The sequence below is a fragment of the Apodemus sylvaticus genome, chromosome 4, assembly GCF_947179515.1.
Source record: "Apodemus sylvaticus chromosome 4, mApoSyl1.1, whole genome shotgun sequence".
Taxonomy (NCBI): domain Eukaryota; kingdom Metazoa; phylum Chordata; class Mammalia; order Rodentia; family Muridae; genus Apodemus; species Apodemus sylvaticus.
In genome coordinates this window covers 140,864,663-140,890,455 of record NC_067475.1, presented here as the reverse complement: position 1 = coordinate 140,890,455, position 25,793 = coordinate 140,864,663, and the positions used below count along the sequence as shown (strand labels likewise).

The 25,793-nt window shown below is 35.1% G+C and overlaps 1 protein-coding gene across 1 annotated transcript in view; it reads left to right on the top strand.

Annotated features, from left to right (window-relative positions):
- Positions 1-25,793, top strand: part of LOC127683726 (rho GTPase-activating protein 20-like) — a 66,373-nt gene that overhangs the window by 9,727 nt on the left and 30,853 nt on the right. Inside the window, exon 5 of the mRNA XM_052180978.1 lies at positions 4,018-4,095. Coding sequence (XP_052036938.1) covers positions 4,018-4,095 — 78 coding nt within the window. The remainder of the gene's footprint in view (positions 1-4,017; positions 4,096-25,793) is intronic.

Below are 25,793 nucleotides of genomic sequence, written 5' to 3'. Positions count from 1 at the left end.
TTATTATCCTTTGTAGGGATGGATTTGTACAAAGACATTGTGTAAATTTCTTTTTCTCATGGAATATCTTGGATTCTCCATCTATCATAATAGACTTTTGCTGGGTATAGTAGCCTGAGCTGGCATCTGTGTTCTCTTAGGGTCTGTAGGACATCTTGCCAGGATTTTCTGGGTTTTATAATCTCTGACGAGAAGTATGGTGTAATTCTGATAGGTCTGACTTTTTGTTACTTGACGTTTCTCCCTTACTGCTTTGAGATTTAAACAGGTTTTTCCCCTGAGTTCATAGTACTTAAGTATTAAGTTCTGTGTTGTTCCACTCTTACTTATTTTAAAATATTTCTATCTAATAAAAAAATCAATTGTTATTATAGGATAATCATAAACAAATGAAATAGAACAAAATATTATCAATAACTACATTGTTCTTCACATTCACATCCTGATTATTATGTTTTTTTTAAGTTCCTTCTCTGCTTTTTCAGTAGGTCTGTGTGCATCTTCACACCTGCTTTAGCAGACCAGCTCCATAATTGTGGCTTTTTGTCCTCATATTTATTTAAATGATATTGGCACAGGGATGTCCTTTTTGCTAACTTTTGTTAGAAATCATTTTTTATTAACTTATGATTGTTTTGTATGTGTGTGTGTGTCTGTGAGTCTGTGTGTCTGTGTGTGCGTATGTGTGTTTGTGTATGTGTGTGTGTTGTCATACATAACTCATAACTTCACACCTAATAGCTAGTAGTTTTATCATTGATTTGCACATATAGGTATTAAATAATTGTCTATTTGGGGTTGGAGAGATTGTTTAGTGGTTAAGAGCACCGACTGCTCTTCCAGAGGTCCTGAGGTCACTTCCCAGTAACCATGTGGTTGTACACAACCATCTGTAATGGGATCTGATGTCCTCATTTCATTATATAAATAAAATAAATAAATCTTTTAATAATGTCAATTTTCCTTATATTTATATTACCATTCCATTTTCAGTATTGGATTTAGTACAGATCAGAAATTTCCCTGTTATGTAGTATGCAGAGCATTGAAGACCATTCTTCTTATGAAGCAGCATAGAATGTAGATGAGGGAAGCACCTTATTTCTGACTTTTATAAATGCTAATGGGTACAAATGTACCAAGATTTGATATTGTAACATGGCACTGTTGAAACTGCAGTAAACCAACCAATGTTTGTATAATGATCTCCACACAATTTGATCTTTATAATTTCTAGGTTATACAAAACAGCAATTAAAGTGGAAGTGTAGTATAAATGGAATTTCTAACCAGTGACATATATGAGGAGAATACTCACTATCTTGTCTGAAACAGATGTGTCCTCAGGACAGAGAAGAACAGAAGAGCAGATAGTCCTCCTGTAGGCAAATGTTCTTCCTCTGATGATTGATGTCTTCTATGGCAAATGCTCGGTATTTTACATGAGCAATCTCCCTGATGTTTTTCCACACCATTGTGACTTAGATCCAATTCCTGAAAAGTAAAGAGTTTTACTGTTTTTTACCACGAACAGTGCTTTCATATATTGCCCTCTCATAATAGGTACTTTTAAGCTTTTCTTCATGGGATGATATGTTTATTTCCCTTTTTTCATTGAAGAATCGTGTTTCAGAACCTAAACAATTTCTTCTAATTTAAGTAAATATCCTACATCACTTTTCTTTCTCAATGTTCTCTAGTGAGTATTTAGCAATAATGCTTCATATTTTTGTCAATTCTTCGGTGGTTTTGTTTGACTTTATATTTATAGTTTGGTCTTCCACACTTATTACACTTATTATACTTATTATTTATGCTTATTGCACTCATGACATTTAAGATAAAGCTGTTTTTCCCCTATAGAAATATTAGGAATACATATTTGCTATTCTAACATAAGGAATTCTTTTCCTCCCAATTTTCCTTTTTGTTTTCTTTTTCTTAGGATTGAATTCAGATTCCTCAAACTCTCTTAATATGTTAAAATATGTAGCTATAGATGATTTTAGATTCATTATGTTGATAGTTTCTTATAAGTATAGAAATCCACTGCCAAATTGCCTGTACAAATCCCAAGATATTCCCAAACCTCTCCAAGATGCACATGTCTTTTCCTCCTCTGTACTACAAATACAAATATATAAAATATTGACTGTTTGAATGAATATTGTAGAGATAAGAATTAATTGCACTGTCCTCATAGTCAATGCCTATGCCATGGATGGAGGAGAGCATTTTACTACATGAACAGATGGTTTTAAGTAATCTGTTCTGAAGTTTTTACCTCATTAGTGATAGCACCAGCTCACTGTTTCACATTTAGTTTTCTGATATGTAAGTTCAATATTTACAGGATCTGTATTTCTTTCCTTTTAAGATAAAAGGTACAGTTCCTTTATTCTACCAGAAATATTTTAATATATCATTGAATAATTATTAAAAGCCTATTTTTCTTCATAGAAGGAGCATGTGAACTACTATAAGATTAATCTTATCTCCTAAGAATTACTTACATATCTCTGGTTCACGCTGAGTCAAGAAATATTTTACCATGTACAAAAAATTCCTAGTTGTCTTTTCATTTTCATGCATTAAGAACATTAATTTTAGAACAATTTTCTTTATAAAGACACTATCTCTTGAAATAAGTCATTTTTATAAACAACATTTCCATCAGGAAGAAATGCACACATCTTTGCAATCATTACTTAGATCTTAATATGTTTGAAATGCTCTGAGAAGACAATATTTTATAATAATGTCAAGTAAAATTCTTTGTGAATCATTTATCTTGTGTGGTTTTTAACAATAATTTGTTGTTTTTAAATTGTATAGAACTTTTCAGATATTCAACAAAATATCATTAGACTTACTTTAATTTTATTGTGCTCACTCTGTATATATATATATATATATATATATATATATATATATATATATGTGTGTGTGTGTGTGTGTGTGTGTGTGTGTGTGTGTGATGTGTGTGTGTGTGATTGTGTGCATGTGTAGGTGGTGCTCAACTGTGTCCTTCTTGAATCTATGATTTTCATAGCAATGAGCTATATTTATTTCCAGCGGTGACTAACTCTACATCCTTAGCCAGTGCACATATTGGTTCCTTCTATTTACATTATAACCACAAGAACAGAGATGCTCTTATTTTCTAATGGGTTTTGGCGTAATTCTTAAACTATAGATAAAAGGATATAAAATCAGTTCATGCAATGAATTCTTGTTCATAAAATTCAAGTAAACTCTCATTATTTGGCAGGATCTTGTGTTAATCTTCAGCAAACACACACACACACACACACACACACACACACAATTATTTTTTCAGGGTAATGCATTATGCCCAGTGGATAGAAGACAATACATAAAAAATTCTGTGAAAGAGATGGCTTCTGAAGTGGTTTCCTTTTGTCTTGGTTCAAGGTTGTTTCTGGATAGCAAGTGATTCTTATTCAAGGGATTGTTTTCTTGACACTTTACAGTGATTATATTATATGGAGCATTATATGGGGAGAGTACACACTCATCTTTTGTTTATTTCATTTTTTAAATTTTCTCTTGTTTTTGTCCTTTGTTTCTTATTAACCTAATACTGTGCAAATGCTGTGCATGAAAACAAGGGTGTGAAATGATGGAAGTCTAGATGGGGAGGAAGCAAGCAGTTGTACTCTATTTCAACCCACCCTCTCTGCTTGTCTGCTGCCATAATGAAAGAAAAATCAGGATGCTGAGCTCCTGCACCCATGGCTACTCAGTCTTCCTTTATCATATACAGTTTATTACAGTTATGTTTGAAGAACAAGTACCCACATAGAAAATTTTGTGAAAAATATGGTTGATAGACAGTCTTCAAAAGTTATGTCAAGGGCAGAAAACAGAATGTTTATTCTTTATTAGAGTTGCCATTTTAGACTGTATTTTATAAATAATGCTTAGATAAAAGCTAATTTGGTAATCATGAGCTTCAAAGTTATTTTATATCATTCTTCTCTGTACTTTCCACAGCCATTATGTGTAACAGCAACAAACATTGATACTGTGAATGATATAATTGAGAAGTTACTACCAATGATAAGAATGCCTGTAAGTTATTTGCAAGAAATTTGGGATTAAAATTGAATTTTGTTCTTTCTAACTCTGTGAAGAATTGAGTTGGGATTTTGATGGGTATTGCATTGAATCTGTATAGTGCTTTAGGCAAAATGGCCATTTTAACTATATTGATTCTACCGATCCATGAGCATGGGAGGTTTTCCCATTTTTTGAGGTCTTCTTCCATTTCCTTCTTCAGAGTCTTGAAGTTCTTGTCATACAGATCTTTCGCATGTTTGGTAAGAGTCACCCCAAGATACTTTATACTGTTTGTGGCTATTGTGAAGGGGGTCATTTCCCTAATTTCTTTCTCAGCCTGCTTATCCTTTGAGTATAGGAAGGCCACTGATTTGCTTGAGTTGATTTTATAACCTGCCACTTTGCTGAAGTTGTTTATCAGCTGTAGGAGCTCTCTAGTGGAGTTTTTTGGGTCACTTAGGTAGACTCAACAGAAGAGTGGATACAAAAAATGTGGTATATCTACACAATGGAGTACTATTCAGCCATTAGAAACAATGAATTCATGAAATTCTTAGGCAAATGGATGGAGCTAGAGAACATCATACTAAGTGAGGTAACCCAGACTCAAAGGGTGAATCATGGTATGCACTCACTAATAAGTGGTTATTAACCTAGAAAACTGGAATACCCAAAACATAATCCACACATCAAATGAGATACAAGAAGAAAGCAGGAGTGGTCCCTGGTTCTGGAAAGACTCAGTGAAACAGTATTTGGCAAAACCAGAACGGGGAACTGGGAAGGGGTGGGAGGGAGGACAGGGGAAGAGAAGGGGGCTTACGGGACTTTCGGGGAGTGGGGGGGGCTAGAAAAGGGGAAATCATTTGAAATGTAAATAAATTATATCGAATAAAAAAAAGAATGAAAAAAAATTGAATTTTGTTTTTTAAATTCACATAAGTGTAAATCTGTATACATATAAACAATGCAGATGAAACTTAACCATGATAAATGCACAGTTCATATTTTTCAACCTGCTCCTTTTGGAAATAAATGCATTTAAGTTATAATTGTCTATAGAGAGAATATTGTGTTGAATTTGTCTATGTTTATATAGAAATGAAACTCATAGCCCAATGGTATTGAGTTATACTTCTACTATCACTAAACAATAAAGATGCATTTTAATAAATTGAAATTAATTGGTTGTATGCACACACCTGATTTAATATATGCCAATTTGAGTGTCAACAAAATCTTTCTTCTTAACTTTATTACATTCTTTCTTTCTCTCTTTATTTGTCTTCATTAAAATTTTATCTCACTTCCTTTAAGGGGTATGATTTCTCTCCTCTCACATTCTTCTTGCTTTCTTTTTCTGTTTCATGGGGTTGTAAGTGTACATGTTCTGACATGTTTGTGTTACCTTTTAGTCTGTAATGTCTGTATTTATATGGTTTTCTCTCTGCATACGTTTCCATATATTTTTTCTTTCTGTTTTTAAATGTTTATCTCTGTGTAATTCTCTCTCCTTCTCTAACTTTCACTCTGTTTGTGTGTTTCTCTGAATGAGTGGATATTCCTCTTTATCACTTCCTGTGAGTTTGTACAGGGAGTCTGTGAGTACCAGTGTGTTTCTCTGTCTCTATAGATCTTTCTCAGTCTCACTCTTTCTCCTCCTTGTATGCTTGGTTGGGTGGAGGTTTGAGTGTCTGCTTGAATAGATCTTTGTCCCCCAGTGTCATATTTAAGAACTCTATGGGAAAATTCCTTGCTTTTAATCATGAACCAACAAGAAAGTACTATTAATGATAACTCCAATTAGAGCATATTATCATTTTAGGCACTTCTGGAAGTTGTGAACTATTTCAACAGAATGCTCTCTATATATTATTGATTCAAATGGAACAAGACCCCTGTGTGCAAAAATTATGTTGTGGAACTTCTCTCAGTATATGTCCTAATTTCCAGGTTAGACATATCTTCATCCTGTCCACAGACTGGCTACCTCTAAATGAAAGCCAATGGTTACATGTACTCCTAGGCAGCCTCAAAGCCTCTCTGTTTGTCTATTTTTCTCACTGTTAATAAAATAACCATATCTTTCAAATATTCCTTTAACAAGTCATCAAAATCACTGTCAGTATGTGACTCTCTGGGTTCTAGGTTGTGTGTTCATGTCAAATCAACATTCAATATTCTACTGACATAGTGGGAAAACATATATGAATCATTTTATTATAAGATTGGTCTTAGTGTTGATGGCTGAATGTAATTTCTTATTCTGATATGGATCAGTAGACCATGCTTCCCTCATAGAAGAAAGGCAAGTCCCCAAGTGTTTTCTCCTGAAATCAGTTCTGATGACCCAAAAGTGTGGTCAGAAGACATGCCAATAGTACTGGTCCTAATAATTTCCCTGCTAGAGAGCTGGCAATTATAAGTGAAGAAAGTCACTAGATTCTTTACTACTCTACTGTCAGATTATTTGTGATCGTTGGTTCTTTTTGGATCTCAGAACAGGGAAGATTGCCAACTGTGGTTCTGTCCTGGCCATGAGGAAGCTCCAAGAGCACTCCAAAGTAAGTAACAGGGAAATGTAAGGAAGGACTAGCTGAGTTCAGTGGTCTAATCAGGAAATCTCAATGTTTATATTTTCAGTCATAAATAAAAAACTTATTAAAACAAAATAACAAGATATTTCATTTATTAAATCAATCATTGATTATTATAGTCTTCAGGTACATGATAGCATCTCATTCTGAAACTGTGGTTATGACAAAAAGTATAGCAGAAACTTCTATTTCTCTTAGAGAAACTCAATTTTCATTAAAAGATAAACAAAACAAAACTTAGGAGATGTTGTCTCCGAAGAAAAGAACTAAAAAAAAAAAATCACTTGGTAATCATTGCAGAAATTCCTACTAGCAAAAAAACCAACCAAGCAAACAAACAACAACAACAAAAAAAACATTTCATTGATGGCCAACACTTAAGTAATAGCTCATAGGCCTCCATTACTCCAGTTTTAGTGGATCAAATTCCCTGGATAGACCTGCTCAGGTATCAGGCTCAATATGGTACAAAGGTACGCATCAGAGCAAAACAGTTACAAACAGAAGCTAGTCTACAATTAAATTAAATCCCATTCAAAGAACAACTCAGTGTCTTTAAGGAAACTGTATTCATAAGATATTTTTTTTCTTTTGTGTCTGAGTGAAGATTTCTTATAAGTGGCAAGAAATTCAGCAACTTTAAAAAATATTCTATTTGTTTCATTTTTGCACATTTGACTCAAGATTTGAAAACTGGAGCAGTGGTACTTTGGAGCACACATCTCTCAATGTTCTACAATGTGGCTGATGACATTAACTGTACTTTGATTTTTGTGTTTTGTTTTCTTTTAAATAATCATTGCAAGCATCCATGAAATATATGGTTTCAGGATGTCCCTCACCCTCCCTAAAGCTACTCCCACTCCTAAGAATAGCATGGTGAAGTCCATACCCTGAGTCTACACTGGGGAAGGTGACAACATTGCTTCTGTGTAAATGATATACTGAAATTTTCTTAAATCTTCTGCCTTAATACTCCATTTTTGTTTACATCTTCTGAATGGTCAGACATCATGCCCCCACTCCAATCTTTGTCCCCCAACTTGATTCATGTATGAAGCCTTTTTTTTCCCTGGGAAGGGATTTTGGTGTTGAGACAGCTGGCCTATACACTGATTTGAGACCATTTTAATACGACTTCACACCTTACAAACAAAAAATATTCATCTATGCTAAAGTGTGAAGACCCGGTTTTGTAATGAAAATTGTAAATGTAACCATATATCTGAGTCCATGTAAAATATGCATTTCACATCTCCGTATGACCAACAATTCTGCCACTGAATGAGAGATCATATTATGATGATTGAAGACTTCCTGATTGAATCACCTGTTATTCCTTCTATTGCATTTTAAAATTTATACTAAGAAAATTATTGCCAAATAAATAATAACGATAACATGATCAGAAGAATTTGGATTAGATTGAAAATTCTGAGATCTCCAAGTATGCTTGCAAGGATGATGTTTTTAAATGCTAACAAAAAAGGTAAGGTTCTAATGCAGAAAGTGACCATACAAGTGACAGCAACAATGTCTTTCAGAGATGAGAGAACATGGTTATTCAAATTTTTCTCATGTATCATGAGAGCAATCTGTGGGGACATTTGTATTAACTGGGGGAAACTGAAATTGGCCTACCTTTATTTTTCTCCAATATTTATTTTCAGGATTTTAATACAGTAGAAAATAGCCAGCACACACTAAACACATAGATTTTTCTTTATTTTCCTTTATGTAACATAGTATTGCTAGTGAGTCCAGGCAGGTAAGAAACTCTCAGTCCTTATTGTTTCAATCAAATAAGTGCTGAAAATAGAGGGAAGTTCCAAAATCAACTGGTCTTTTTGCTTTTTATAAAGCTGACACTATAGCAGGTCTTCGAGAGAAGACAAATGTGGAGTGGCTCAATCTAAAACAAATGTATGGAGTGAAATGTGTCAACTTGATGACTATTTAATTCTAGCATTTGGAAGAGCTTTGTATGTCATGAATGTTTCTGAAATCTCAAGAACTTAATTCTCTTGTTATTTTAACAGTATAATTTTGAATGGGTGTTTCAACCTACAGGCCGTACCCATGTATCTGTTATATGTAGATTTTTTCCAAATTCACTTAGATGGATCTGGAGTCTTATCATCTCAATGTTGCTGTAATCTTGCTCTGACTGTAGATCTGACAGTCTATTTGTTTCAGAAGAAAAGTCAAATCAAGACTTTAATCACATTGGTGATTCACCAGAAAGAGACAAAATCCAGGGTGCATACTTCCTAGAAAAACCATATCCACAACACAGCACACACTCCCTAAGATTTCTTTTGAGATGAAATACCTTAAAACAGAGGGGAGAACATCAAGCACCTGGATTTAATTCTAAATTTGCTTTTGTTGTTCTGACTCAGTTACTGGTTGTGGGAACACTCTAAAAAATGTTGTGAGAAAGGAATTATTCTCATTGCTTGTAAGAAATCTTCACACACACAAGCAAGAATAATTCTTGAGACTGCAGTTTCCTTTAAGACACGTTTTTTTTTTTTGTTTGGTTGGTTTGGTTTTTTTTTATTCATCCAGCTCTGTGATTTTCCACTTTATTCTGACTATGCATTTTACCATCAGATCATAAATTATTTGAAGTGCTGAAAAAATTGTCTGTTTCTTACAACTTAATCCTGCCTCATTATTAAGCTACATTCTCCCAGGTCCATGTGTACAACTAGAATATTTTTTTTCTTCATTCTTTTTTTTTTATTCGATATAATTTATTTACATTTCAAATGATTTCCCCTTTTCTAGCCCCCCCCCCACTTCCCGAAAGTCCCGTAAGCCCCCTTCTCTTCCCCTGTCCTCCCTCCCACCCCTTCCCAGTTCCCCGTTCTGGTTTTGCCAAATACTGTTTCACTGAGTCTTTCCAGAACCAGGGACCACTCCTGCTTTCTTCTTGTATCTCATTTGATGTGTGGATTATGTTTGGGGTATTCCAGTTTTCTAGGTTAATAACCACTTATTAGTGAGTGCATACCATGATTCACCTTTTGAGTCTGGGTTACCTCACTTAGTATGATGTTCTCTAGCTCCATCCATTTGCCTAAGAATTTCATGAATTCATTGTTTCTAATGGCTGAATAGTACTCCATTGTGTAGATATACCACATTTTTTGTATCCACTCTTCTGTTGAGGGATACCTGGGTTCTTTCCAGCATCTGGCAATTATAAATAGGGCTGCTATGAACATAGTAGAGCATGTATTCTTATTACATGGTGGGGAATCCTCTGGGTATATGCCCAGGAGTGGTATAGCAGGATCTTCTGGAAGTGAGGTGCCCAGTTTTCGGAGGAACCGCCAGACTGCTTTCCAGAGTGACAACTAGAATATTAAAAACCCGTTGTGTGTCCAAAGTGCTCATGTGTCTCCTACAGCAAACAGCATCATCTTGAACATTGTTAAGAGAAACAACATTGGGAGGAAAAAATGGAAGGCCATTCCAATTCACTGATTAACAAAAACCATGTTTTCATACTGTGAACAGAGATGGACTATATGAATATGGTCATAATCATGAGAATAAAATATTTGATAGAGAAGTAATTGACATGCCTAACAGAATTACTTAGAGAATTCTAGCCAGCACAACATATTATATGTGTGTGTGTGTTTTTATGTGTGTGTGTGTATATATATATCCACACTGTGAAATATTTAAAATGACAAATGTAGACAAGTAATGTGAATTTATTATGATGTTAAAAAAAAACCTTATTGATATTAAGACTCAAATAGGTATTGAATAGAAAAAGGAGTGTGCATAATGGGTCATCAGTAATTCTCACATATTTTTTGCATGTTGCAGTTATAATATTTTGGAAATATTAATTGCAATATATTTGAAATTCATCACCTTTTTAAGAACTTTTTAATACAACTGGTTTAAAAACTTAAAAAAAAAAGACTCAAATAGGCATGTCTTAATACTGGTAAAGTAGAACACAGAAGACGTCCGCCATATATTTTGTGCAAACTGTCTCAATAAAGTGATAATTTGACATTTTTCTCCTTGATTTTAGAGTTGTCATCCTATACAACCTTACATTGTCATAATATCCATGTAAGTCTCCCAATGCTTAGCATGTACATTCTACATTGTCCTGAAAAGAATGAGACATACAATACAGCAGGGCATGCTATATTCCATTTGAAGGCTTGCTTAAACTCATTAGTGTCAATTCCTATTCTCATTTTCTTCTTATAGTCTATGAGTATCCACACAAAATTTTAATGACCCACCTTCAAAAGAACTTCAAGAGATGGAACTCAAAAATTTCCACAGCTTTTCCCATCTTGCCTGGGTTGTTTGTGAAAGACCTAATCTTGGATGGAGAGGGGCAATTTATCTTAAAGCCCCGAGAAGCCAGAAGCAAGCAGCAAAGTGAGTCCTCCATTTTCCTTCAAGTACCATCTCAGTTCTCATTTCAATTTGGCATAAAATATCAAGGCATGCTCTCATTTTCTTACTTCGGGGAGGGGCACTGCAGAAAACACACCAAAAGAAAACTATGACCCAGTTCAAGCTTGTAATCTCTACATTCTTATATCATGGCTAAGCTAGATTATAAGGAAAGCATTGCATTATTCCAAACAAGTAGAATGCATACATTCTGATGAAGGGAAAATATTGTTCATGAGATAAAATTAACAATAGTTTTTCTAACACCTCAAAAACCCTGAGAATGGGAAGAGTTTCATGATGATGTTTGAAGACAATAGAAAACTGATTGATGTGAATAAAAGTGAGGGTGACTATGAAAATAGACATATGACTTGTGAAGTTACTTCCCCTAAGTAGTTTAGAGAACTTGTTCAAAGAGATACCATTTATCTGATGATGAAGTACAACTTGGCATCATCTTGTGAGATTTCACACTGCATCATGTCTTAGAGAACACTAGATCATGTCTTAAAGACATTTCAAGAATTAATAACACTACAGAAAATAGGGAAGAAGAATATACAGAAACTATAGGATTCCTAACCCATTACAACAGGCATGACCTCAAACTCACAGAAAATCTTTTGGCTCAGTTCTGGGCATAAAGGCTTGTGCCACCATGATTTCTCTTATGCAAGTCTTACAATATAGCCTAATATACCCATATGGGAGACATAGACACTATTATCTCAAATTAGAGCTCTCAGTTCTTGGGTGGGGAGGCTAAGGACAGTAACAGAAATGCAGTCAGGCAAGTTGTGTTGTAAAGTGCAGATACTGCTGTTAATTTACAGTTCCCCATGGCTCTTCACTCAGAAAGTCACAAAGGTGGACTAAATTATTGGTACTATTTTATTGCTTGACTCAATTACTTCTATGCATTGCATTCAAGGCAAACACAGAAATTACTTTGTATACCATAAGTATGGGCCATATGCAACAATATATCCAATGACTTATGAAGCAATGCCATTATCATAAATGGTATAAGACTGATTAGTTATTTTCTGTATATTTGTGGTGATGCATAAGTCATATAGGCTATAATTTGAGGGCTATGCAAGGGTAAGTGAGATCAATTACACCAAATAATGATTTACCTTCTTTGTTATATTCAGAGAATCAAGAAGGCAATGTGGATACAACTCTATAAGCAGCTTCTAAAACTCCCCATGAACCAATACAAAAACAAGTGTTTTGTTCTTTTCCACCAGTTGATTTCTTGGACAGAATGCTGCCATCTCCTATAATTGTGAGTTTCATTTTGAATTTGTACAGCTGTCCTAATTGACATAATTTCTAGGAATCTTTGTTTTAAGTAAATTATTTTATCAAACTGAAAATTATTTAGATAACCTATTCATGAGGATAAGATCCTTTGAAAACAGAAATAAATCCCAGTGAAATTTGAGTCTTCTTACTTAAATAAAAATGAAAGGAAAGAGAAAAATAATATTCCCATGTTTTTCACAGATTGCAGTAAAGACCCAAACTCATCAACTTGTTGGATGAAATGGATTTTTGGAAGTGCCCTTCTAATTCTCCAACTTTCAACATTTGCAGCTGCCTTATAACTCCATAGTACTCTAGAGTCTACCTTAACATTATTACCTCTTAGATTATTCAATCTTATGATTAAAATTATCTATAGACCTTTATTTGATATTATCAATGAATTTGATATACACATTTTCCTTGCTATTTATTGATATTTTTATACTACTGGACTCTACTGGACTCTATAAAATTGCCACCTATTATGGCTTATTCTATTTTAAATATGCTACTATATTCACATTGGAAATATTCATTCAATCTCCTTTATCTATTTTAGCACGGTATGCATGCCTGGAACTTACTGTGCATGGGAACAAGTTATCATGTTAGATTCATGAGAATTAAGGCCCATTCCTTAGGTAATTTAGAGCACAATCTACTGTCATCAATGACTGTAATATACTAATCAAGGAATCAATTGAAATGTGAGAAAATGTGGAGTAAATCTGTGTATGGTCATCATTTGTACAGAGTTAAACCAAGGAAGAACAACTGAAATTTGCTTTGGATTTTATATTTGACAGCATCTTTAGATATAGGTAGTGGAAAATAAGGAGTCACAGATGAAGAAAATAAAAGTGTCAGTATGATAGTGAAAAAACAAATCTTTCTTAAGAACACAAATATTAGGATACATAATAGAGGCTATGACAGACAGGAAGTAAGATAATGATTTCATCTGTGAAAGAGAACCATCCCAATAGCAACTTGGAAAGCTATGTTTAGAAATTATTGAAAGTTTAAAAGAAAATGTAAGAGAGCATCATTTATCAAATATCTTTGTAGAATTGAGGTGTGATTCAATCTTGAGGATTATCTAATTGCAAGAAACCTTGATGTTGCAAATTTGGAAAACTCGATTAGGAAATAAAGTATATTTGAAAGGTTAAAATAAAAAAGTGAAATATGTTCTTCATTCCTTTCAGTTGTATCTATGCATACATAATTGCCATGGCTCTGGTTTACCTTCAAAGACATATTTGTACTTCAGCTGTTTGGACCTGAAATAATCAAAGCTTGTCCTTATCCCACACAGGATATGTTATATATAATTGAGGGAAAGGCTGATTTCCAGAGTGGTTGTAGCAATTTGCAACCCCACCAGCAGTGGAGGAGTGTTCTTTCTCCACATCCTCGCCAACATCTGCTGTCTCCTGAATTTTTAATCTTAGCCATTCTGACTGGTATAAGGTGAAATCTCAGGGTTGTTTCGATTTAAAGGACACCCTAGAATTGCATTTTTCTGCAGTTGTACTGTATGTTATATAATATAATTTCTAATATTTTAGCACTAACTCCACTTGTATATGAAAAAGTGCATGTTTGCACTATTTCAAGTACAGTCATATATACCACAGTCTATTGTTCTCTGTAGCTCCTAATTTTACTATGAAGCCTGATGCATATATATTTTTCATTATTTACTTTATATCCTGATTGCAGTACCCTCCTCTAAGTCCCACCCTCTCAACCCCTTCCTCACTCAGTTTAATATTAATTTAAAACGTCACTTAATTTTTCATTTTTTAAAAAATATTGGGGGGAGGTTTCCAGGGGAAAGGGTAGATATGGCCAGACTGAAAAATGAATGTTACTGAGTCGCATGATGAAAACTTCACAGGCCCTCAAAAAGAACATTCATTTTGAAAAGGAAAAAAGATAGAAAAAAAGACAACAAAGAAGAAAAGAAATCAAGTCTCCTTTTAATCAAATGAGTTCCAAAAATAAGGTCCAAAGGAAGAAGACAAGGTGGTGCTACAATGGAGTAGGAAAGACCAGGGAATACCTTGTTTAATTTAGAAGGTGTCCTAATTTACTACTATTGCTATGATAAAACAGTAATGAATAGCAACTTCTGGAGGACAGGTTACACTTCATGTTATACTTCCAGCTACCAGTTAACTACTGAGAAATGTCAGGGACTACACTGAAGCAGGGCAGGGACATGGACACAAGAAATGTAGCAGAAGCTATGTAGGTGCTGCCTCTTGCCCTGCACCCTGGATCTCTCTCTCTTGATAATAGCTCCAGGGTGGCACCATCCTGGATCTAGGCCCTAAACATTCCATTGTTAATCAAAGACAATATCCCATAGACTTTCCAATCCGGGGGAGACATTTTTTTCAACTAAGATCCCTCTTCTCATCATCTTCTTTTCTTAGTAATTTTTCTACTGCTTTAACAAAACAGCTAGACGAAAACAACTTATTGAAGTAAATACTTATTTGTGAACTGGATATCCAGAGATATTACAGACCTTCAAGTCATGACAGAGGAGCATAGCTGCAGGAAGGTAGGACAACCAACAGGAATCAGAGAGCTGGTGGCTCTCATCTTAGGCAGCAAACACAAAGCAGAGAGAATACACTTAAAATGGAACCTGACTTCTATAACCTTAAATTCTAACCAGTGACACACTTTCTATGGGGAAGCCAAGCCACTTAAACCACCCAAAAATTGTCACAAAGATGGTGTCATATATTGTGATACTTGTAATTAGCCAGTCATCCCATTCAAACCATTAAAATAAAACTCCCTCTCCTTCCACACCCTGCAAAGTATCACCAATTCAAGAAATCTGTGAAGTTATTTATTTGTTTCATTCAGTTATTCTGGTAGCATATCAGTTCTGAATTATTATATTGCTTTAGGAGGTCCCCAATTCTTTGCAATATGTTTGAAAGTTGCAAAGAACTTTGTATCTTCATTTCAGAGAGCAACTTCATTTCACAAATTCATATCTGCTTGGACTAACTGCAATTTTCCTCACCATTTTGGATTTTAATTTTTTATTGATTTCAATTTGGTAAACTATGTGATATAACAGAGGATCTTGTTTTTGCCTTGTGCTGTTACAGATATCTATTATACAAACCATGATTGACAACTATGTAGATATATTTGGAGGTGAGGACCATATAATTGGTGACCATAATCAAAAGAGGTCAGATGACATAAAGATGTCAGTAAATACTGCTGGTAAGTCACCTGTAATAAAAAAAAAAGTCAAAGATGGCATCAGTGCAAAACCTCAAATGCTAATATTGCAGAATTAAAGATTTAATCTGCTGCTACTTGGGCAGAAGTTTCTACAGGTTAAGAGAAGTTTAATTAGTTATTGAATAAATGGAAGGATTACATCATTCTTTGATTTCATAAATTTGTAAATATCGGGGCAAAATTGGAGCATATCATGATATTAAAGGATTGGAAAAGTTTTTGAAACAACACTTAACTTGTATATGATTATATGAATATATACATAGGTATACATACAGACACTTATATGTACATACATACATACATACATGTATGTATGACAAACCAATATTTTTAGACCCTGTACGAATTCCAGAATATTATCTGCTATATTGCTTCCCTTTCTTTCCATTTTCCATAAGTCATGTATGATATCTTGGATAAGAAATTATTTTGAGAAACATCTCTTTACATCAATTATTGGATTTAAAAATCCAATAAATATTCTATAAGCTAAGACTATGTGCCAACAAACAGTGCTATTCTTGTAGAAAAAATTGTTTGATAAATAATCTTTTCAAATGCTTAGCATTTGATATAAATATTAAGTTGCAACAGATCTACTACAAAACGTTTATGAAGAATCTTAAAAGGTAATACCACTCAAAATCGGATATAGTATTAATTTAAGAAATTCTCTGTGTATAGGTGAGAAAATATACTGAAAAACTAGTTTAATTGAAGTGGGGTGAATCTATAACTGAGAATGCTTGTCGAACCATGACAATTTGGTGTTTCCTTTAGCAGGCGACCATGAAATAACATCAATATAGAACTTTCCACAATGGACACTTCTTAGGATAAAAAAAGATGCAGGTCATTCTATTTCAATGTTCTCTTCTATGTCCCTCTTAAACATAGCAGAAGAGATTATTACAAGAAACAACTTCATTTTTTTATTTAACCACATTGTTACAAATAGTTTCGCTCACTGTATTTATTTTATGTTATGTATTATATATTTTTAAAAATTTTACTAAATGCTATTAAATTATGTTATTGCTTAGACTCCAGTGTGCCTCATTCATGATTCTCCACATTATTTGGAAGATTGCATTTTCATTATTCTCCTCCACTTCTGTTACTCAGGCACCTGTATTCATGTGACAGATCCACTAAAATCACTGAAAATTATTCTTCTAAATTACAAAAGAATGTCATTCTAAGTACTGCAGAATAAATGAAACTGGGGAACTTATCTGACCAAATTCTTACAGATTCTCACCATAAAACTCTCCCCAGGGACTGAACCATCAACAAAGGTATACACATGATTCCAGGCAAAAGTGTGGCAGAGGAATTCCTTGTCTGGCATTAGTAGGAAAAAAGGTCCTTGGTCCTGTGAAGGTTCAATAGATGCACCATGGTGGGGAAATTGTTGGGGTAGTAGGTGGGAGTTGGTCTTATGGAGGAACATAAACTTCAAGACAAGAGGTGGGAGGAGGGGTTGGGGGTTTTCAGGGAAGGGGTTATACTGGGAAAGGTTTTAGCATTTGAAATGCAGGTGAAGAATATAAAATAATGACATAAATATATCCTCAGAGTCATACCTACATTCCTTGACCTGATAGAGTTATAAACAGAATTCCAATAGTATCCAGCGTTAATCATCACACATAATAAATTAGGGGGATAACAAAATTTTAAGAATAAACAAATGTTCAAATCCTTAGTAATCACAGAAAGGCAAATCAAATGTCTTTGAGATCCTGCCTTACACCAATCAGAATGGCTAAGCTAAAAATCTAAGCTGACAACAAATGTTGGCAAGGATGTGCAGAAAGATGAACACTTATCCATTGCCTGTGGGTTTACATATGGAACAACCATTCTGGAAATCCTTCAGGAGATTCCACATAAAAATGGAAATAGATCTACTGAAAACCCTGCAATACCACTTTTGGGAGTATAGCCAAATATTCCCAGCAATTGCATAGGGTCACGTGTTCCACTATGTTCATGGCAGCCATCTCTCTGATAGACAGAAATTGGAAACAGCCAAGATATCCCAGAATAGAAGAACAGAAACAGAATATATGCTTCATTTACACAAAGGAATACTATTCAGCTCTTAAGCATTAGGACATGCTGAGTTTTCCAGGCAAATGGATGGAATTAGAAAATATTCTGAATGAAGTAACTCAGACACAAAAAGATTTGCATGGAATGTCATCACTAACAGGTGGATATTAACCATAAAACAAAAGAAAATGAAGTATAGAATACACAAGTTACAGTCCAGAGAACTCAAGAAGATAAACAAGCAGAAGCACCCAAGTGAGGATGATGCGGTAGCATTTGGAGTGGAAAAAAAAAGCAATCACAAGGGTCTAGGGAAGGACCTTGGAGGGAATTTGGACATGTGGGCGGTGTTGGGGGAAAAGGGATCCTGATCTGTTATTGGGTGACAGAAAGGGAATGAAGCCCTGAGGTCCAGAAGAAACCATGGAAACAGGCAACCACCAGATGTAGGAGGTTGGGGGAAACCTTCTGAATGTACCAGAGACATGGCAGGTAAGAGACACTCAGGACTCAAAATTCAAACTGTTCCACACAATAGAAACTGAAGGAACACTACCTGACTCGTTCTATGAAGCCACAATTACACTGATACCAAAACCACACAAAGATCCCACAAAGAAAGAGAACGTCAGGACAATTTCCCTTATGAATATCGATGCAAAAATACTCAATAAAATTCTTGCCAACCGAATCCAAGAAGACATCAAAACGATCATCCACCACGATCAAGTGGGCTTCATCCCAGGGATGCAGGGATGGTTCAATATACAGAAATCCATCAATGCAATCCACTACATAAACAAACTCAAAGAAAAAAATTATATGATCATTTCATTAGATGCTGAATAATTTGGTTCCAAGAAAGTATTGAGACTGTTCCTCTTCCTCACCCTTATGGATTATGGTAAGCCTAAATGGAACCTGTGATTCCATTGCCTTTTCATATTCCTACTCTGGATGGATCATGAACAGACCAAAGGCACCCCTTTTATCCCCTTTGGGCTTTATTCTAGCATATCGAAAACACAGTATAGATTACTGAATGTATGTTTAGGAGACAAGAAGTTCAAGAAAACGTGGTTTTTATGACATGTGTTCTGTTAGCTTGACAAATCTCAGGTTCCTCCTTCAACTCACTCTCCATTTTCAGGTCAATTAGTCAAGATTCACTATATTTTACAATATAATAGAAGTGTTTATGACAATATCAATGTATGCAGGAGATAATATTTATTGGTATTGACATTATCAAGTAAATAATTCAAGGTATGTTCTCATCAGTTTGTAAATGGATTTGAGGACAGATATCAGTAACATAATTTATTCAGTTTTGGGGATAAATTCTCTGGTCATGTGTAAATAATATTCGTGAAGATTCACTTCAAAAAATGTGAGAAAATTTAATGTTATAGAGAATTCTTCAATGTATCATAGCTATAACCAATTGGGTAAATTTGGCTTTCAGCCCTGTTCAGTCATTGTGAGCTCCCACTAAAGAAAATGTTAGTGCCTAACTGATTCAGGCTCAAAATAAGTGAATGTGCACACTGTCTATCAATCTGCCATTCTTCTGGTCATTTCTACTCAACACACCATCAGCCCACAATTGTAAAAACTCACATTTTTTAAAAGACAACAATCAACAGCTAGGAGGTGTGTCCAGAGTCCTGGAGCAAGTGCATGTGGATAGGACACTGGGCCCCTTCTGGAGCTAGGGAAGGAGGGTTGCTTCAGTCTGGTCCATCTGGGGACCTCCTCCATTTTCTGCTCCCTTCTCAGCCTTTGCCTCTGCCTCAGTCTCCAACTGTCACTGCCTGCCACTGCAGAGGCTCATGGGAATCTGCCACTTTCCTGTCTGGTTCCCCTAAGCAATTGACTCATTTGAATTAAAAATTGATGTATGCTGATCACGGACTTGTAAGTATAGTTGGTGTAAGTGAAATTCACTATGATTTTGGAGAATAAAGGGAACTAAAAGGAATGTTTTTCTTGAAAGACCATATCTCTGTTTCACTTCTGCTGTGTATTAACACTTACTTAAAACTATTTTGAGATTTATATTCATATTAAGGAGAGAGCATTATTAGTCTTGTAAGAGATGATTGTCGTTATTTTCCATTTCAAGGAATAGTATCTGTTATCAGACATACTGGAATTAGAGGTTTTAGGATTATGCATTTCTTCTGAATTTTGGTTCATATATACCTATAAGTATATAGAACAGGGGAACGGGAGAGGGAAGAGGGCTTATCTTACTTGAGCAGGGGGGGGGGATCCAGGAAAGGGGAAATCATTTGAAATGTAAATAAAGAACATATCAAATAAAAAATGAAATAAACATCTTTCCCTCCTGAGTTCTTATTATTTACATACTAATTTATACATTGTTCACTTATTATTTAAAAATATTTCTGTCTAATCAAAAATAATTGTTATTAGCTAAGTATAATCAAATCTTAAAAAGAGGAAAATACTATCAAGATTTAATTTGCTGTCCATATCCACATGTTCTGTACCATTCTCTTTCTTTATCTCTGTTCTCTACTCTACCAAAATGTCTCTGAGCACCCTCACATCTGCTTTGGAAGGCCAGCTACATAATTATAGCTCCTTTATCTGAATTTTCTCTGCATAGGAATATCTTCTCAAGTAACTTCTGTTTAAAAATCACTTCTATTAACTTTTCATTGGTGGGTCTGTGTGCGTGTGTGTGTGTGTGTGTGTGTGTGTGTGTGTGTGTGTGTTACTAGCAATGATAAGAATGCCTGTAAGTTACTTTCAAGTAACTTGGGATTCAAATTGAATTTTGTTTTCAAATCTATATATGTGAAAATATGTTGCATATAAATGATACAAATGGAACATGATCATGATAAATTTACAAATCACATTTTACAATCTTCTATTGGAACTAAAAGCATTTAATATAAAATAATAGTCTTGAGAGGGACTTTTGTTACTACAGGTTAAGAGAAGTTTAATTAAATATCAAATGTATGGCAAGATGACAACATTCCCATATTTCATGAATTTGTAAATATCAGAGCAATATAGGAGCATATCATGTCAGTGGAGTATGGGGAAAGTTTTGTAAACAACACATTAATAAAATTATATATGTTTGTAAGTGTATATACAACAGTACACATGCAAACACACATATATACATACTTATACACACACATACATACATATATACATACATATGTATGTATATATGTATATATATTACTAAGGGACTCCTTATTTAGACCCTGGAAGAATAATAACTGCTGTATTTCTCACCTTTCTTCTCATGGTCCATAAGTTATGTAGGATATCCTGGATATGAGATTATTTTTTAAAAGTTTTCTTAGAAATAATTATTTGATTTAAAAATCCAGGCTACAAAATTGAACCATGTGACAACAATCTTTACTATCAAAAAGCAGAAATAGAAACACTGTAGCACTTTAGAACAGTGTAGTAACACGTTTATAAACTAATTATATTCCTATTTCTGGGAAAAGTTAGTCTTGAAAATTATTTACATTAGGAAAAGAAGGGAGGAATTGTGACTTCCCCCTGCCCACTGCTCTCAAGAATAGCAGCCAGCAACCTGACCACCCGCATCCTGAAGAACAAGAAGAACCAGTTTCTAGCCTTCAGGGGAGGGCTTGGTCTGCCTTTGTTTCTTGGGAAAGAGGCATAATGATTAAAGATGGAGACTGGAACCTAAAGCCATGTGTTTTGTGTCTCTCCATGTAATTTCTCTTGCAGCCTGTTCCTTACCCATCTCTCCTTCCAGAGAACCCACGATGAAGATGTGTGAGCTGGACTCTACATATATATGACTGAGGGACTCCTTATTTAGACCCTGGAAGAATAATAACTGCTGTATTTCTCACGTTTCTTCTCATAGTCCATAAGTTATGTAGGATGTCTTGGATATGAGATTATTTTTTAAAAGTTTACTTAGAAATAATTATTTGATTTAAAATCCAGGCTACAAAATTGAACCATGTGCCAACAATCTTTACTATCCAAAAACAGAAATAGAAACACTGTAGCACTGTAGAACAATGTAGTAACATGTTTAAAAACTCTCATCAATGGGCAGATCATGGAAACAGAAACTAAACATGTAAACAGTGAAACTAACAGAAGGTTTGAACCAAATGGATTTAAAAGATATCTATAAAACATTTTTAAAATGAGTATACCTTCCTAAAGACAAAAGAGTATACCTTCTTCTCAGCAACTCATTGTTCCTTCTCCAAAAATGACCACATAAATTGGTCACAAAAGTGGCCTCAATAGACAAAAGAAGATTAAAATAATCTTATGCATCCTACAAAATCTTCCTGGATTAAGGCTGATCTTCAGTAACATCAAAAGCAATAGAAAGCACACATATATATAGAAGCTGAACAACACTATACTCAATGATAACTTGGTTAAGGAAGAAATAAAGAAATAAATTAAGACTTTTTAGAATTTAATGAATATGAAGGTACAACATACTCAAACTTATGGAAAACAATAAAAGCAGTTGTAAGAGGAAGACTCATAGGTCTGAGTGCCTGCAGAAAGAAACAAAAGAGAGCATACACTAGAAGCTTGACAGCACATCTGAAAAATCTAGAACAAAAGGAAGCAAATACACTCAAGAAGAGTAGAGAACAGGAAACAATCATACTCAGTGTTGAAATCAACCAAGAAGATACAAAAGATCTATAAAATGAATTAAGAAAACCAAGAGCTGATTCTTTCTTTGAGAAAATCAACAATATAGATGAACCCTTAGGCAGACTAACCTGGGGGCAGAGAGACAGTATCCAAACCAAAACAACCAGAAATGAAAAGGGAGACAAAACAATAGAAACAGAGGAAATCCAAAAAAAAAAATCTTCAGATCCTACTACAAAATCATTTATTCAACAAAAATGAAAAATCTGGATGAAATGGACTATTTCTTAGACAGATACCAGGTACCAAATTTAAATCAGAATCAGATCTAAAGTGCCCCTTTACCCCTCGTGAAATAGAGGCAGTCATCAATAGTCTTCCAACCAAGAAAAATCCAGGACCAGATGGGTTTAGTGCAGCATTCTATGAGAACTTCAAAGAAGACCTAAATACCAATACTCCCCAAAGAATTGAAGACACATAAAAGAGCCCACACACCTATGGTCACTTGATTTTTAACAAAGTAGTTTAAACCAGCCAGTGGGAAAAAAGATATCATTTTCAACAAATGGTGGTGGTTCAACTGTCCATTAGCATGTAGAATAATGCAAATAGATCCATTCTTCTACCCTTGTACAAATCTCAAGTCCAAGTGGATCAAAGACCTCAACACAAAACCAGATACACTTAAACAAATGGAAAATAAAGTGGGGAAGACATTCAAGCATATGAACACAGGGGAAAAGTTCCTGAACAGAAGACCAATAGCTTATGCTCTCAGATCAAGAATTAACAAATGGGACGTCATAAAATTGCAAAACTTATGTAAAGCAAAGGATGCTGTCAATAGAACAAAATGGCAGCCAATAGATTGAGAAAAGACTTTTACTTATTCTATATCCAAGAGAGGTGATGGTGTGGAGAAAGAGGACCACTCCTCCATTGCTGGTGGGATTGCAAGCTTGTAAAATCAGTCTGGAAATCAGTTTGCCTGTACATCAGAAGACTGAACATTGTATTACTGGAGAACCCATCTATACTGCTCCTGGCTTATTTCCAGAAGATGCTCCAGCATTTATTAAGGGACACATGCTCCACTATGTTCTTAGCAGACTATTTACAATAGCCAGAAGCTGGAGAGAGCCCAGATTTCCCTCAACAGAGGAAAGGATGCAGAACATGTGGTGCATTTATATATTGGAGTATATACATCTATTAAAAAATGAATTCGTATATGGCTTTTGGCAAAATTGCCATTTTAACTATATTAAACCTCCCTGCCGATCCATGAGCATGGGAGGTTTTGCCATTTTTTGAGGTCTTCTTCCATTTCCTTTTTCAGAGTCTTGAGGTTCTTGTCATACAGATCTTTCACATGTTTGGTAAGAGTCACCCCAAGGTACTTTATACTGTTTGTGGCTATTGTGAAGGGTGTCATTTCCCTAATTTCTTTCTCAGTGTGCTTATCCTTTGAGTATAGGAAGGCTACTGGTTTGCTTGAGTTGATTTTATAACCTGCCACTTGGCTGAAGTTGTTTATCAGCTGTTCTCTAGTGGAGTTTTTTGGGTCACTTAGGTAGACTATCAAATCATCTGCAAATAATGATAGTTGACTTCTTCCTTTCCAATTTGTATCCCTTTGACCTCCTTGTGTTGTCTAATTGCCAAAAGCAATATACAGATTCAGCACATTACCCATCAAATCCCAACTCAATTCTTCATAGAGTTAGAAAGAGTAATTCTCAAATTCATCTGGAATAACAAAAAACCCAGGATAACTAAAACTATTCTCAACAACAAAAGAAATTCTGGGGGAATCAGTATCGCTGACCACAAGCAATAGTACAGAGCAATAGTGTTAAAAAACTGCATGGTATTGGTACAGTGACAGGCAGGAGGATCAATGGAACAGGATTGAAGATCCGGATATGAACCCACACACATATGGCCACTTGATCATCAATAAAGGGGCTGAAAACATCAAATGGAAAAAAGATAGCCTTTTCAACAAATGGTGCTGGTTCAACTGGAGGCCAGCATGCAGAAGAATGCGAATTGAACCATCCTTGTCTCCTTGTACTAAGCTCAAATCCAAATGGATCAAGGACCTCCACACAAAGCCAGATACTCTGAAGCTAACAGAAAAGAAACTGGGGAAGACCCTTGAGGACATCGATAAAGGGGGAAAGTTTCTGAACAGATCACCAATAGCGTATGCTCTAAGATCAAGAATTGACAAATGGGACCTCATAAAATTACAAAGTTTCTGTAAGGCAAAGGACACCATCAAAAGAACAAATCGGCAACCAACAAATTGGGAAAAGATCTTCACCAACCCTACATCAGACAGAGGGCTAATATCCAATATATACAAAGAACTCAAGAAGTTAGACCCCAGAAAACCAAATAACACTATTAAAAATGGGGTACAGAGTTAAACAAAGAATTTTCACCTGAAGAACTTTGGATGGCTGAGAAACGTCTTGAAAAATGCTCAACTTCATTAGTCATTAGGGAAATGCAAATCAAAACAACCCTGAGATTTCACCTTACACCAGTCAGAATGGCTAAGATTAAAAATTCAGGAGACAGCAGGTGTTGGTGAGGATGTGGAGAAAGAGGAACACTCCTCCACGGCTGGAGGGGTTGCAAATTGGTACAACCACTCTGGAAATCATTCTGGCGGTTCCTCAGAAAACTGGGCATGCCACTTCTGAAAGATCCTGCTATACCACTCCTGGGCATATACCCAGAGGATTCCCCAGCATGTAATAAGGATACAAGCTCTACTATGTTCATAGCAGCCCTATTTATAACAGCCAGAAGCTGGAAAGAACCCAGGTATCCCTCTACAGAAGAATGGATGCAAAAAATGTGGTATATATACACAATGGAGTACTATTCAGCCATTAGAAACAATGAATTCATGAAATTCTTAGGCAAATGGATGGAGCTAGAGAACATCATACTAAGTGAGGTAACCCAGTCTCAAAAGATTAATCATGGAATGCACTCACTAATAAGTGGATATTAACCTAGAAAACTGGAATTCCCAAAACATAATCCACATATCAAATGAGGTACAAGAAGAACAGAGGAGTGGCCCCTTGTTCTGGAAAGACTCAGTGTAGCAGTACAAGGCAAAACCAGAACAGGGAAGTGGAAAGGGGTGGGTGGGAGAACAGGAGGAGGGAAGGGGGCTTATGGGACTTTCGGGGAGTGGGGGACTAGAAAAGGGGAAATCATTTGAAATGTAAATAAAAATATATCGATTAAAAAAAAAGAGAATGGAAAATTGGCAGCAAGATCCTGGGAGAGTTCTCCTTTCTCTTTAAATTGAAC